Here is an 11765-nt window from a genome sequence, read left to right on the forward strand (position 1 = left end):
CTCTTTCCCAGGTGATCTTAGCTAGAAATCTCGATAGTAATTTGGGCATAGTTCCTTTGACTGATTTATCAGTGCCTTTGGATTGGTTTTTGTTAAGCGAAGAAATTTTATCAGTGTTCTAAGTGCTCATGCATGTTCAATTGTGCATGCAGCCATGTCACATGAAATGTATCTGTTTCTTAGCCCAGATAAATTGTCTGTTTCTTAGTCCAACTGCCATACCATATGATCCACTGTTTAAAACACGTTAAGTTTGTCTCTGAAGGCGAGATACAGTACTCATCATATCATGTTTCTGCTCGATTTTGTCATGTTAATTTCTCTTTTTCCTCCAGTGTGGCTCAGTTGCTGAAACAGTTGCATATGACTTGGCCCTGGAAGTGGCTATGAAAATGCAGCGGTTTCAACAAAGAAACTTGTTGTTACATGGCTCATGGAAATGGCTTTTGGAAGAATTTGCATCCTACTATGGTGTTTCTGATGTCTACACCAAGCTCAGGTAGTGAGTTTGTTTTTCCTAACTTTTGCTACTTCAGTGAATATTCTATTCTTTAATTATATAACATTATTTGTCTACCTGCTTGTTTCATTGTTTTTAGATACTTGTCCTATGTAATGGATGTGGCCACACCGACTTCTGACTGTCTCAATTTGGTGCATGACTTGTTAATGCCTGTCATCATGAAAGGAAATGGAAAGAATGCTTTAAGTCATCAAGAGGTAAATTCACAATGATCTATTTTCTTGTCGACATCTTTGCCTTGTTCTGATGTTTCTCGCTGTTACATGTTACTTCTGATTTCTCCGCTGAATCTGTTCGTTTTATTTTATGCTTTCAACAGAATCGAATACTGAGTGAAATCAAAGACCAGATCGAGCAGATTCTTGCGCTAGTCTTCGAGAATTACAAATCCCTTGATGAGTCATCCTTTTCTGGAATGATTGATGTGTTCAAGCCTGCAACGGGAATTCTGGCTCCAGCACTTTTACCTGCTGTTAAACTGTATACTCTACTGCATGACATATTGTCTCCTGAGGCACAAACTACTCTCTCTCATTACTTTCAGGTAAAGTACGCAGCTTTTTTGTTGCTTTTCCTTAATTCTGTGTCAATCTTTCCCTCATCTTATCGTTGTTAGTGGTTTTTATAGGCGGCAGCAAAGAAGAGATCTAGAAGGCACTTAACTGAGACAGATGAGTTTGTTACAAACAACAGTGAACCGAACTTTTGGGACCCTTCTGCAATGTCGACTGCTTACCAGAAGATGACTACGGTTTGCAAGAATGTCAAGAACGAGATTTTTACCGACATTGAGATCCAAAACCAAGATATACTTCCCAGGTACTTTTCTACACGTTAAGTGGATGGGTTTTGATTCAGGATACCACGTTAAGTGGATGTGACTGTGACGCAAAACATGTTACACCCAACTTGTTGATATATTAACTTACCCGGTAAATATTTTCAGAAAATTGTTGATCACCAATGCAATTTTTGGGTTTTCTTTATTTGCTATCTCTAAGTTACTGATGTGTATTCTTGTGCATTTAGCTCCTCCTAAGGCTTTTGCTGCATCTACCTGCTGGTTTTGGTTAAACTTTTTGCATGAAATGCCAAAACATTGCCTTTTTTTTGGTTTTCTGCAGCTTTCTTGACCTCCCAAACTTGTCGGCATCTATATATAGCACCGACCTTTGCATCAGACTCCGTGCATTCCTTGTTGCTTGTCCACCATCCGGCCCTTCACCACCGGTTGCAGAGCTTGTTATTGCAACTGCCGATTTTCAGCGGGATCTCGCCAGCTGGAACATTAGGTAGATCTTTCGGGTGATTTGATTTTTTACTCCTCTCTTGCTTTTGGCTGACAATCACGATTTCGTTTTCCCAGCCCCATAAAAGGCGGTGTCGATGCAAAAGAGTTGTTTCACCTATATATTATGCTTTGGATTCAAGATAAACGCATTTCCTTGCTCGAACAATGTAAACTGGATAAGGTATGTGTTTTGCGGGTAAATAAAATAACATAAGAAGATTCGTAATTTACTTCTTTGAGCCATTTCTGTAATCCCGTGGTCCGACTTCGAGAAATTGATTCCTCCTATGCATGTAGGTGAAATGGTGTGGAGTCAGGACACAGCATTCAACAACTCCATTTGTGGATGAAATGTATGCTCGGCTTGCGGAAACCATTAATGACTACCAAGTTATCATCTCCAGATGGCCGGAGTACATCTTTGTGCTTGAAAGTGTACGTTTTTAGACAATATCTTTAATCTCCCCTCGATCTCATATTTACAAACTTTTGGAGGACTGATATAACGTTTTTTTTAGGCCATTGCGGATGTTGAAAAAGCGATCGTGGAAGCGTTGGATAAGCAATACGCAGATGTTTTGTCGCCACTCAAAGAGAATATAACTCCGAAGAAATTAAGCTTTAAATATGTCCAAAAGCTTACCAAACGATCGGTGTGTGCCTATGTTGTCCCCGACGAGGTGAACCTTCTAAGAACTGTCCTGTTTTTTATTTCGGTGTTTAATTCTGTCTGCTCATTTTGACTTTTTTTTCCCTTCTTCGAATATGCTTTTGTAGCTCGGAATTCTATTAAATTCCATGAAGAGGATGCTCGACATTCTCCGGCCTAACATAGAGGCTAAATTTAAAGCTTGGGCATCGTGCATTCCTGAGGGCGGCAGTACAGCTCCCGGAGAGCGTCTCTCCGAGGTTACAGTGATGCTTAGAGCTAAATTCCGAAGTTATCTTCAGGCTGTGGTCGAAAAACTTGCGGAAAACGTGAGTTTTCGTCTCCTCCCTCTATCTTGTTGTAGATTTCCGTGCCAAAAGTCTGATAATTTCTCATATGGAAACAGAGTACAATGGAAAGCTCAATAACGGTTTTTTTTTTCCACAGACCAAACTGCAGAAAACGACTATGTTGAAGAAGATCCTGCAAGACTCGAAAGAAAGCGTTGGGGAATCGGACATCAGGGCAAAGATGCAACCCGTGAGAGAGCAACTCACCAACACGGTGAATCATCTACACTCCGTTTGCGAGACGCACGTCTTCATATCGTTGTGCCGAGGATGTTGGGATCGCATGGGACAGGTTAGTCATTTTGGAACCTAAACTAAGCGAGTCGAAAATAATTAAATCCGTAACAATGTTCATGGATGCCCGATTTTTGAATACTAGCTTTCCACGGTATGGGACGGGTTATAGATTTTTATTACACGTCAAACAGGAACAAGCACAGATAATTAAAATCGGTGGCGGGTGTCAAATATTACCCTTTTGTCCTCGGGTGTGAGTTCGGGTAATCGAACCCATTTTTTTGTTATAATTGTTGGGTTTGGATATCGCGAGTACTCAACCTTTTATTGGATACCATAAATCGGGTATCTGATCTGGGTATTCTGAATTTTTCGGGTTACCCGACTTGTGCCACCCATACAGGATGGCTGATAGTTTTTAGGAGAGTTTAACTGATTTCTTACTGGCGACAGGTTGTTCTAAGCTTTTTGGAGAACAGGAAAGAGAACAGAGCATGGTACAAGGGTTCCCGCGTTGCGGTCTCTGTAAGTACTCGACTCTACAAAAAGTTCCGAAGAACGTTTTTGCGCTTAATATTTGCGGACCGACTGACGACAATTTCCAATTGGCAGATTCTCGACGATACATTCGCGTCTCAGATGCAACGGCTACTAGGAAACGCATTGCGGGAGCAAGACCTCGAGCCTCCGAGATCGATAATGGAAGTCCGATCCATTCTCTGCAAAGACGCGGTGAACAGCAAAGACAAGTCTTTCTACTACTGAGAAAGCATAGAGAAGATCAGATCCTGCATCGATCTCGTTGCGCCTGTCGGGGCGAAGAACACGGGATGACACCCTCGTCATTCGTGGACAGTTTTCGCGGTTCAGGGAAAATCGGTCGGGAATTCTTGAATCTTGAAATCTTTAAAGAGCTTTTGATGTTCAGACATTACAGTAACTTCTATATAGAAAAAACATGAATTCGGTTTCTTTTTATGCATATAGAATTATAGATAACATGAAATTATGTTTTACAGTTAGATTCCTCGTTTACTATGTTGTATCTGATCCACGGGTACGAATCACTGGAAACAGATCCAACGGTTTGGATGTCGTTTATATGTTGACGGCTGAGATTGCTTCAATCTTATCGAGCAGTTCACATTCAGTCAAAAATCGACGGCTTCAATTTGGTTAGGGTAGATCTAACGGTTCTCGTACGACATTATTATCAACAGTTAAGATCTCTTTCACTCTTATCCAACGGCCTATATGAGATCTCGATATCCACGGTTTAGATCAAATATGAGAATAGACGACTGGGATGCGGCTCGGTCTGATCCAATGGTCGATATACTTTACTAAAATCGACGGTTGATTCTGACTGAAAATATTCAACGGTTAAGATGTGGTTTGAGGTCAACGGCTAGGATTTGTTCAATTGTAATTTTAGAATATAGGTGTTAAATTTAAACTTATCGCATCTGTCGCTTTGGCCGAGTGGTTAAGGCGTGTGCCTGCTAAGTACATGGGGTTTCCCCGCGAGAGTTCGAATCTCTCAGGCGACGGTATTTTAGAGTTTTGTTTTACACTTTGAAATCTACAAACAAAGACAGCAGACAGAGCCGGTATGTGTATAAACAAAATCTAGATTCCCAATTCGTTATAAAATATTCAATACATACTCGATGTTCTTAGAATGCCTTTCGATGGAAGTATATATTTTCTCAATCTTTTGTTATATGATGTAACAATAATATGTATATATATATATATAATATTATTTATTAATAAACATAAAGAAAGATAATATTAATTTTATTTTGCGTGTAAATTCGACGCCCACACCACACCATCATTTTGCAGACAAGTAAAATACGTATATCTTGTCCAAGAAATATGATCACAAACCCTAGTCTTCGTTGTAACTCACATGGACATATATGGTGAGTCCACCCTTCCAATAAAAATAAACTATGTTATATGATATTTGTACGAGAATATTTATTAATTTAAACGATAATATATACTTCTTCCGCTTACGTTTCAGAATAATATATTTTTAAAACAAGTGACGTTTTTAGGTTTTTTCATGTGTTTTTCTTATATTTTCTGGATAATACTTCTGTACACATAAAAAAATGTTTTTTTATAAAAAAATATATGTTTAGAGACAAAAAGTCATATAAAATAAAATAAAAGTGGTTTAGGGAGATGAAACCTAAAGCGAAGAAGCCCCGAGACAGAAATGTGGAATGGACCCATCACTCTTCCATCTTATCTTTGAATTTGTGAGTTATCACTCTCAAACAGTCTCTCTCTATAGATGATTTCAACACTCAAGATTTCTATATCTTGTTTTCAAAAACTATTGGCTAAAATATCTGTTAAATTTGATTTTTTTTTGGAAAATTTTGGTTTTTTTTTTTTAATTTTTACATGTTATTAATTACAATATATTTGTATAGGATAACTATGTATTTTAACAACAAAAAAGATCGATCGCCGGGGCCAGGTCAGCTGATTGGGAGGAGGGGGTAATTAACTCCTTGAGGTGGAGGATCGAACCTTGCCGTCTCCCTTCCTCTGACCTGCTCGCCTATCAGTCTATCATAATGGACTGATTTACCTCCTACGTGTATGTTGCAGTGTATGTTGCAGGCTCGTACGCGTGGGCTTGGGGTTTGACCCGCAGGCGTCTAAGCCCAACTACGACTCGGGCGTTAGGCGCACCTGGTGGTCAGGTCCGATCGGAGACTGTTAGACGTGGGTGGTGGCCAGTTCGTCTCCGTTTATAAAGGTAGATAGTTAAGGGGGTTCCCCAATATATCAAAAAAAAATGATCGATCCAATATCTATGTAATGAATTATTGAGATTGTAGTTTATATCGAGAATGAATTAGTGCTAAGAGATTTCATATCGAATCTAAATTCAAATTTTGACATTTTTTTCACTTTTTCCAACATAATGACATGTGTTTTTTTATTAACGAATACATAGATTGTTGAAGTAGTTGGTTGATTATTAAAAAAAATCAAATGGAATCTTTGTTGCTGATAAAGAGAATGTACTTGATGTCGACGAAGGTTCTAAGAAAATACATTACTTTCCTATGCACATGAAACAACGCATTCGCACGTGATATCGGCCATTTTTTCCGTAATATGGATACGCAACTAAAAAAACTATTTTCTATAATTAAATACTACGATTACGGAGAATTTCGTATTGCTATGTTTATATATTATTTTGATTTTTTTTTTATCTAGCGTGAAATTTATACAGCATCATGAGTTATATATATATTTTTAAGACAAGGTTTTTTTAGAAAAAACATTCAACTAGCAATAATAAACAAAAACCATAACAAATACAACGAATATTTCATGATCTGTATGTCAGTTAAAAATTTTATTCGATAATAAATGATGGGATAATTATTTTTGTTATTCTTATTTATAAATGAGTTCAAAATTTAATAATTTTATAAAATTATAAATTCAATATAAGAAATAATATATTCATGTAAAATATAATAAAATTTAAATTTAAATTTTCGAAAATGTTAATATATTTATAAGGTTGAACAAATATAGTTATTAAAATCAGCGATTGCGGCCACATTCTTCTAGGAAAATCTTCTTCCCGATAAATCTCGTAAGTTGCCCCTATTCTATTTCCTCTCACGTTTTTTTTTCTCTTCTTTTTCATCCGACATACTAATAATTTCCATTTACCAATACCATTTTTTTTTAATTTTCACACTCTTACCATCGAGTAAAAAATAAAAACCATTGGACGATATACACATGGTCTTACAAATTCTCAAATGTATTCATTGACTGCACACAAAATCTTCTCCTTAGATAACCTAGACTTCAAATGTATTTTTGGACTCACGAAAACATTAATTTACATTGATTAAATTACGTTCCAGACAATAAAATGCAGAAAATAATCCTGTTTTTCGATAATCTTACCACACAGTAACAAGTTGGCCAAAACTTTTATAAAAAACTTTTAAAATATCATCATCTTCGTCTTCTTCCTCGTCGAGAGCAACAAACCCTAAATCTATTGATCTAAAACTATGAAACCCTTTCAAGAGTTACCAAATTGTTAATGAACAAAAAAAAACACAAACAGATAAAAGATGAGATTCAAAAGAAAAATATCAGTAGGGCGGTGGAGCTCGAGCGGTGGGAGCCCAAATTACATCAGAACCACCCATGTGACAGTTAAACATCGACACCCCACATGACGACTCTCCACCGCTAGTCGCCACGTGTCCCGTATCTCCGCGGCCGTTTGCGCCGGAGGCCGGCGGAGACTGACCCTCCTCCAGTGACTCGACGGCGGAGGGTAGCCGGTAGTAAGACGGGTTGGTGAAGCTGGCGGCGACGACGTAGACGGAGGCGGCGGCGATAAGGGGTCCGGCAACGAATCCGCCGACGATCTGGCCCTGGGGTCCGGCGAGGGAGACGGTAAAGACGCCGGAAATGGCGGGAGGGGGGAGAGAAGTGCGCGGCGGAGGCGGGAGGAAAGTGGCGGAGATGGAGAGGAGGTCAAACTTGCCGTGGAAGGTGATGGTCGAGCCGGGAGAAGCCGGAGAGGGTTGCCGGAGAGTAACGTTGGCGACGGAGCCTGAGCCGGATAGGACACAAATACCGACGGATTTCCGGCGGCAGAAGCGGTTGATGGCCTCAACGACGTCGTTTCCGGGAGGGACCTCGAGGATGTACGGACTCAGGCAGGGCTCGGTGTCGCGTCTAACGAAAACGGGGGGTTTCGGCTTGTTCCTGGAGCCAGGGGGTCTGCCACGTGGACGCCTGACAACCTCGACGGAAGAACCATCGCCGGCGGTGGAGGGTTTCCCCCGCCGCCGCAGAGGAAGAGGAGGAGTCGCCGGAGATGGAGGAGGAGAGGTGGAAGTGGGAAGAGAGAGGGTTTTGGTGCTGGTGGTGAGGAAGTTTGGAGAACATGTCGATGTTAATGTTGTTGTTTGATTTGTGGGTTTGTGTCTTGTGTTCTAAGTATTCACCTTTCATCTTTTTTTTTTTTTGGAGAGGAGATTAAGCAAGTATATATATTTATATATATATAGTTTGTGTTATTATATATAATACTATGGTATGGGTGAAAATGACGACTCCTTTGGATGTTGGCGTTGATGTCAAAATTACTTTTTTTTTTAATAAATTTTAATTTCTTTATATATACATGCAGTCTGAATATTATTTCCTTTTAAGGGATATGGAAAACAATAAAATAAAGTAAGATATTGTATAGGAGAAAGAGAAAGAGAGTGGGGTCCACTGTGTCGCGGACAAGAGGGAGGTTCATGAACTAAGCCTCATCTTTACATTCAGAGAGAATGCTAAAGGTCAGCTCCATAGATTTTTATGCATTAGAACATTACACTGCCTGTGCTGTCTTTATCTAATGCTGTCGATACGTAGATTCTGTCCATTCCGTATATCTTTCATTTAGATTTGGACATTTTAGTTTTCAGTTATTCTTTTAATGTATGGATTCTTTGCTATCTATTTTAAAAAAATAACAATACTTAATTAGATTTGTAATCTATATTTTTCTTCTAAATATCAGAATCGTATAGAAAAAATATTTAATTTAATCTGTCGCCTTCAAATGTCATCGACCAAGTCTGATGACTTTGGTTTTTTTGGATTTTTGTGTTAATAGTGAAATATAATCAAGGAAAAATCATAAAATTACAAAAAAAAAGGAAAGAAAATGAATTCGACGTAAATACATTATGTTGAAAAACTCCAACAATTAATAACATCTTACATGAACTTATCAAGATAACGTCAGATCAATTTCTAATCAATGTTGACCCATACATACAACGCCAATTTATAAACGTAATCGGAAGTCCAAATTTCCATGTAGCACTCGAAAAAATGACGTAGCAGAAAATATGAATTATGCTATATTGTCTTTGTTTGAATTTTTTTTATCCATGTATATATATGTTACTTTTGTGTGTTTTTTTCAAGTTATTGATTTTCTATAGAATTTTCTATAAATAAAAGAGTTGAGAATTTTCTAATTAATCCGAATTGGTATTACAAGACATTATTTTCTACACAGAAAGTAAAAATTTTGTAAATTTTATAAAACTTTACGGTCATTCCTTATTTATATTGACGGATGTTCTATTGGGATCAATTTATATGCATAAAAATTTATAATAAAATCTTGATAGAAAAAACTATTTCCTCAAGCTGTAAGTATAAATGCATAAAAAATTTAAACAACTTGAATAATGTTGGTAGATTATTTTCTTTATGATTAAAAAGTGGAAATTTTGTTGGTAAATGGAAAAGACTTGAGAGAAGATGAATAGTAAATATGAGATAATAAAACCATGACCGCCGTTATAATCATCTGGTTAAAGATAACGTTTGATGCAGTCAAGACACGCCACTCCTCATATCAGATACTCTAGACATCTCAGGTCTGAGGATCTAAGAACGAACCGCTACATGAGATTCAAGTCATGACTCGTGTCCATATGACAATCTCATGTGGGTCATCTAGTCACTCGTACCCAACGAGTACCCATGATTGTGATATGCATCCAATGCATCAATCGCACCTCATGCTGGTCTTGTTGGTTTAATGCTTTATGATGTACTGTTTTGCGAGCTTTATTTTGATACATTTGATGTATTGACACTTTCTATGGTTTATGGATGAGTGTTTTATTCATTACATGTTGTTCATACTTAATATCTTATGAAATCCATGTATTGTTATGAACAATACTAAACTCCCTAGTCATATGTCATTATGGGAATAATGTTATACTAAGACTAGTATGATGTGTGATTGATGATCATATAAATGATCATAGGTATTGGATAAGATCACAATCATAGGTATTCGTTGGAGAACGGAATATTGGACTGACTCGCATGAGATTGTCACATGGACTAGCGTCATGATTAAAATCTCATATGACGGTTCCATGATTGGATCCTACGACCTGAGATATCTACGGAATCCAATATGAGGAGTTGCGTACTTTGAATACGTCAAACGTCCTGCGTAATAGGAGAACTATAAAGGCGTGTATCAGGTATGAAACGAATCATGTGCTGGATTGTAGATAGTCAAGACGGGATTTGTACCTCTCGTAAAAGAGAGAGATATCGTTGGGCCCCTCGTGTGAGCGAGACTGTAGAAATGTGTGACCGTACTATAAACGAACGTCGTCTATTTCACGCAGTCGAACTCAGTGAACGAGAAAGCAGTCGAATCAGATAAGGTGGCTTGTCCATGCCTTATGTTCGACATATGATATCGTGATACAAAAAGATCATCAACCGGAATCATCACAGACGTTCGTAAGATCACGAACAAACTTTATTCGAGATAGGTAGTCATAGTGTCTTGCTAGAGACCGCCTATGACTTGTAAGCCAAAATAGAGATTCCGGGTTATACTGCTATATCGGATTAGCCTACTGTTGGGTCACACACACAAGAATGGACAAAAGCGCGAGAAAAGACGAGAATTTTCCGGTGGAGCGGAGGCCAGACCGACCGGTCCAGAAGGTCTAGACCGATCGGTCCAGCCAGCCCAGACCGATTGGTCCAGATGTAGACCCATCGATCCAGGGTGATGTCCAAATGTTGGTCGGTCCGGAAATGGTTCCAGACCGATCGGTCCAGAGCCCTGGACCGATCGCTGCACACGTAATAAGCTCCAGACCGATCGGTCCAGACGTCGGGATTTCCTTAACTCACTCAAATTAGGTTTTAAAGGGCAAGGAACTTTGGGGAGCGCATCCTAAGCTCTTTGGCACGACTTTCAGACTCTTTTGAGAGGTTTTGCGCAAAGAAGAAAGCGTTCTTCAGTCCTAGCAGACGAGTTCTAACCGTTGGAATCCGTTCCGCCGTGTGGATACGTGTAGAGGGCGAGGTATTCTTCCTGCTTTAAGTGATCGGACGATCAATTGATACAGGCTCCGGATCGATTGAGGTAAGCGTTCTAACGATTCTACAAGATCATGCATGTTAGGTTTTAGGGTTTCATCAAAATTTTTGTTTTACATCCGCTGTGAAAATCCTAGAACCGATCTCTTAGGAATTAGATTCGCTGTAGAGATCTCAGGAATCCCTGACCAAGGTATGACCGTCTGATCGTATGACCGTCTGACCATTTGGATACGAAAAAGAAATGTCTAAATTAAATTTAAACGATTTGAAAAGATGTATAGGGGTCATAAAAATACTACTGCATCGTTTTGGAGTTCTAATTTCATGTGTAAAAAAAAAATCTTCTAACAAAAGTCAATTGTATCTAATGTATTACACAAACACTACTAGTACTTTAGTTCTTCTTTGGAAGGAATTCTATTGTCAAACAAAAAATGTGGTCAATCCATATTGCTACGACAGATTTGAACCTGAAAAATTTGTGATATGATATGATTATTACTATGTTAATACTTTTAAAACGATGAATTATGCAATTTCGAACAAGTCTGACCGTCTGACCAAGGTATGACCGTCTGATTGTATGACCATCTGACCATTTGGGTACGAAAAAGAAAGGTCTAAATTAAATTTAAACGATTTGAAAAGTTGTATAGGGGTTATAAAAATACTACTGCATCGTTTTGAAGTTCTAATTTCATGTGTAAAAAAAATATCTTCCAACATAAGTCAATTGTATCCTATGTATTACACAAACACTACTAG

The 11765-nt window shown here is 38.3% G+C and overlaps 2 protein-coding genes and 1 non-coding gene across 3 annotated transcripts in view; 2 read left to right on the top strand and 1 right to left on the bottom strand.

The window, feature by feature from the left end:
- The window catches only part of LOC104806846, a 7857-nt gene extending 3785 nt beyond the window's left edge, over positions 1-4072 (top strand). Inside the window, exons 10-21 of the mRNA XM_010531934.1 lie at positions 336-499; positions 600-720; positions 843-1067; positions 1152-1342; positions 1648-1815; positions 1890-1995; positions 2112-2249; positions 2333-2494; positions 2592-2792; positions 2911-3105; positions 3504-3575; positions 3663-4072. Of these exons, the coding sequence (XP_010530236.1) occupies positions 336-499; positions 600-720; positions 843-1067; positions 1152-1342; positions 1648-1815; positions 1890-1995; positions 2112-2249; positions 2333-2494; positions 2592-2792; positions 2911-3105; positions 3504-3575; positions 3663-3815 (1896 nt within the window). The 3' untranslated portion in view covers positions 3816-4072. The remainder of the gene's footprint in view (positions 1-335; positions 500-599; positions 721-842; positions 1068-1151; positions 1343-1647; positions 1816-1889; positions 1996-2111; positions 2250-2332; positions 2495-2591; positions 2793-2910; positions 3106-3503; positions 3576-3662) is intronic.
- Positions 4073-4518: 446 nt separating this feature from the next.
- On the top strand, positions 4519-4600 carry TRNAS-GCU. The gene has a single exon. It is a non-coding gene; the product is annotated as a tRNA-Ser (tRNA).
- A 2379-nt stretch (positions 4601-6979) lies between these two features.
- Positions 6980-8109, bottom strand: LOC104824569 (AT-hook motif nuclear-localized protein 17-like). The gene is made up of 2 exons (XM_019202281.1): positions 7942-8109; positions 6980-7904 (listed from the first exon to the last, which is right to left on the bottom strand). The coding sequence occupies exons 1-2, from the start codon at positions 8079-8081 to the stop codon at positions 7208-7210; spliced, it is 837 nt and encodes a 278-aa protein (XP_019057826.1). The 5' UTR covers positions 8082-8109; the 3' UTR covers positions 6980-7207.
- Between the last annotated feature and the right edge of the window lie 3656 nt (positions 8110-11765).

Source organism: Tarenaya hassleriana, unplaced genomic scaffold (assembly GCF_000463585.1).
Source record: "Tarenaya hassleriana unplaced genomic scaffold, ASM46358v1 Cleome1, whole genome shotgun sequence".
NCBI lineage: Eukaryota > Viridiplantae > Streptophyta > Magnoliopsida > Brassicales > Cleomaceae > Tarenaya > Tarenaya hassleriana.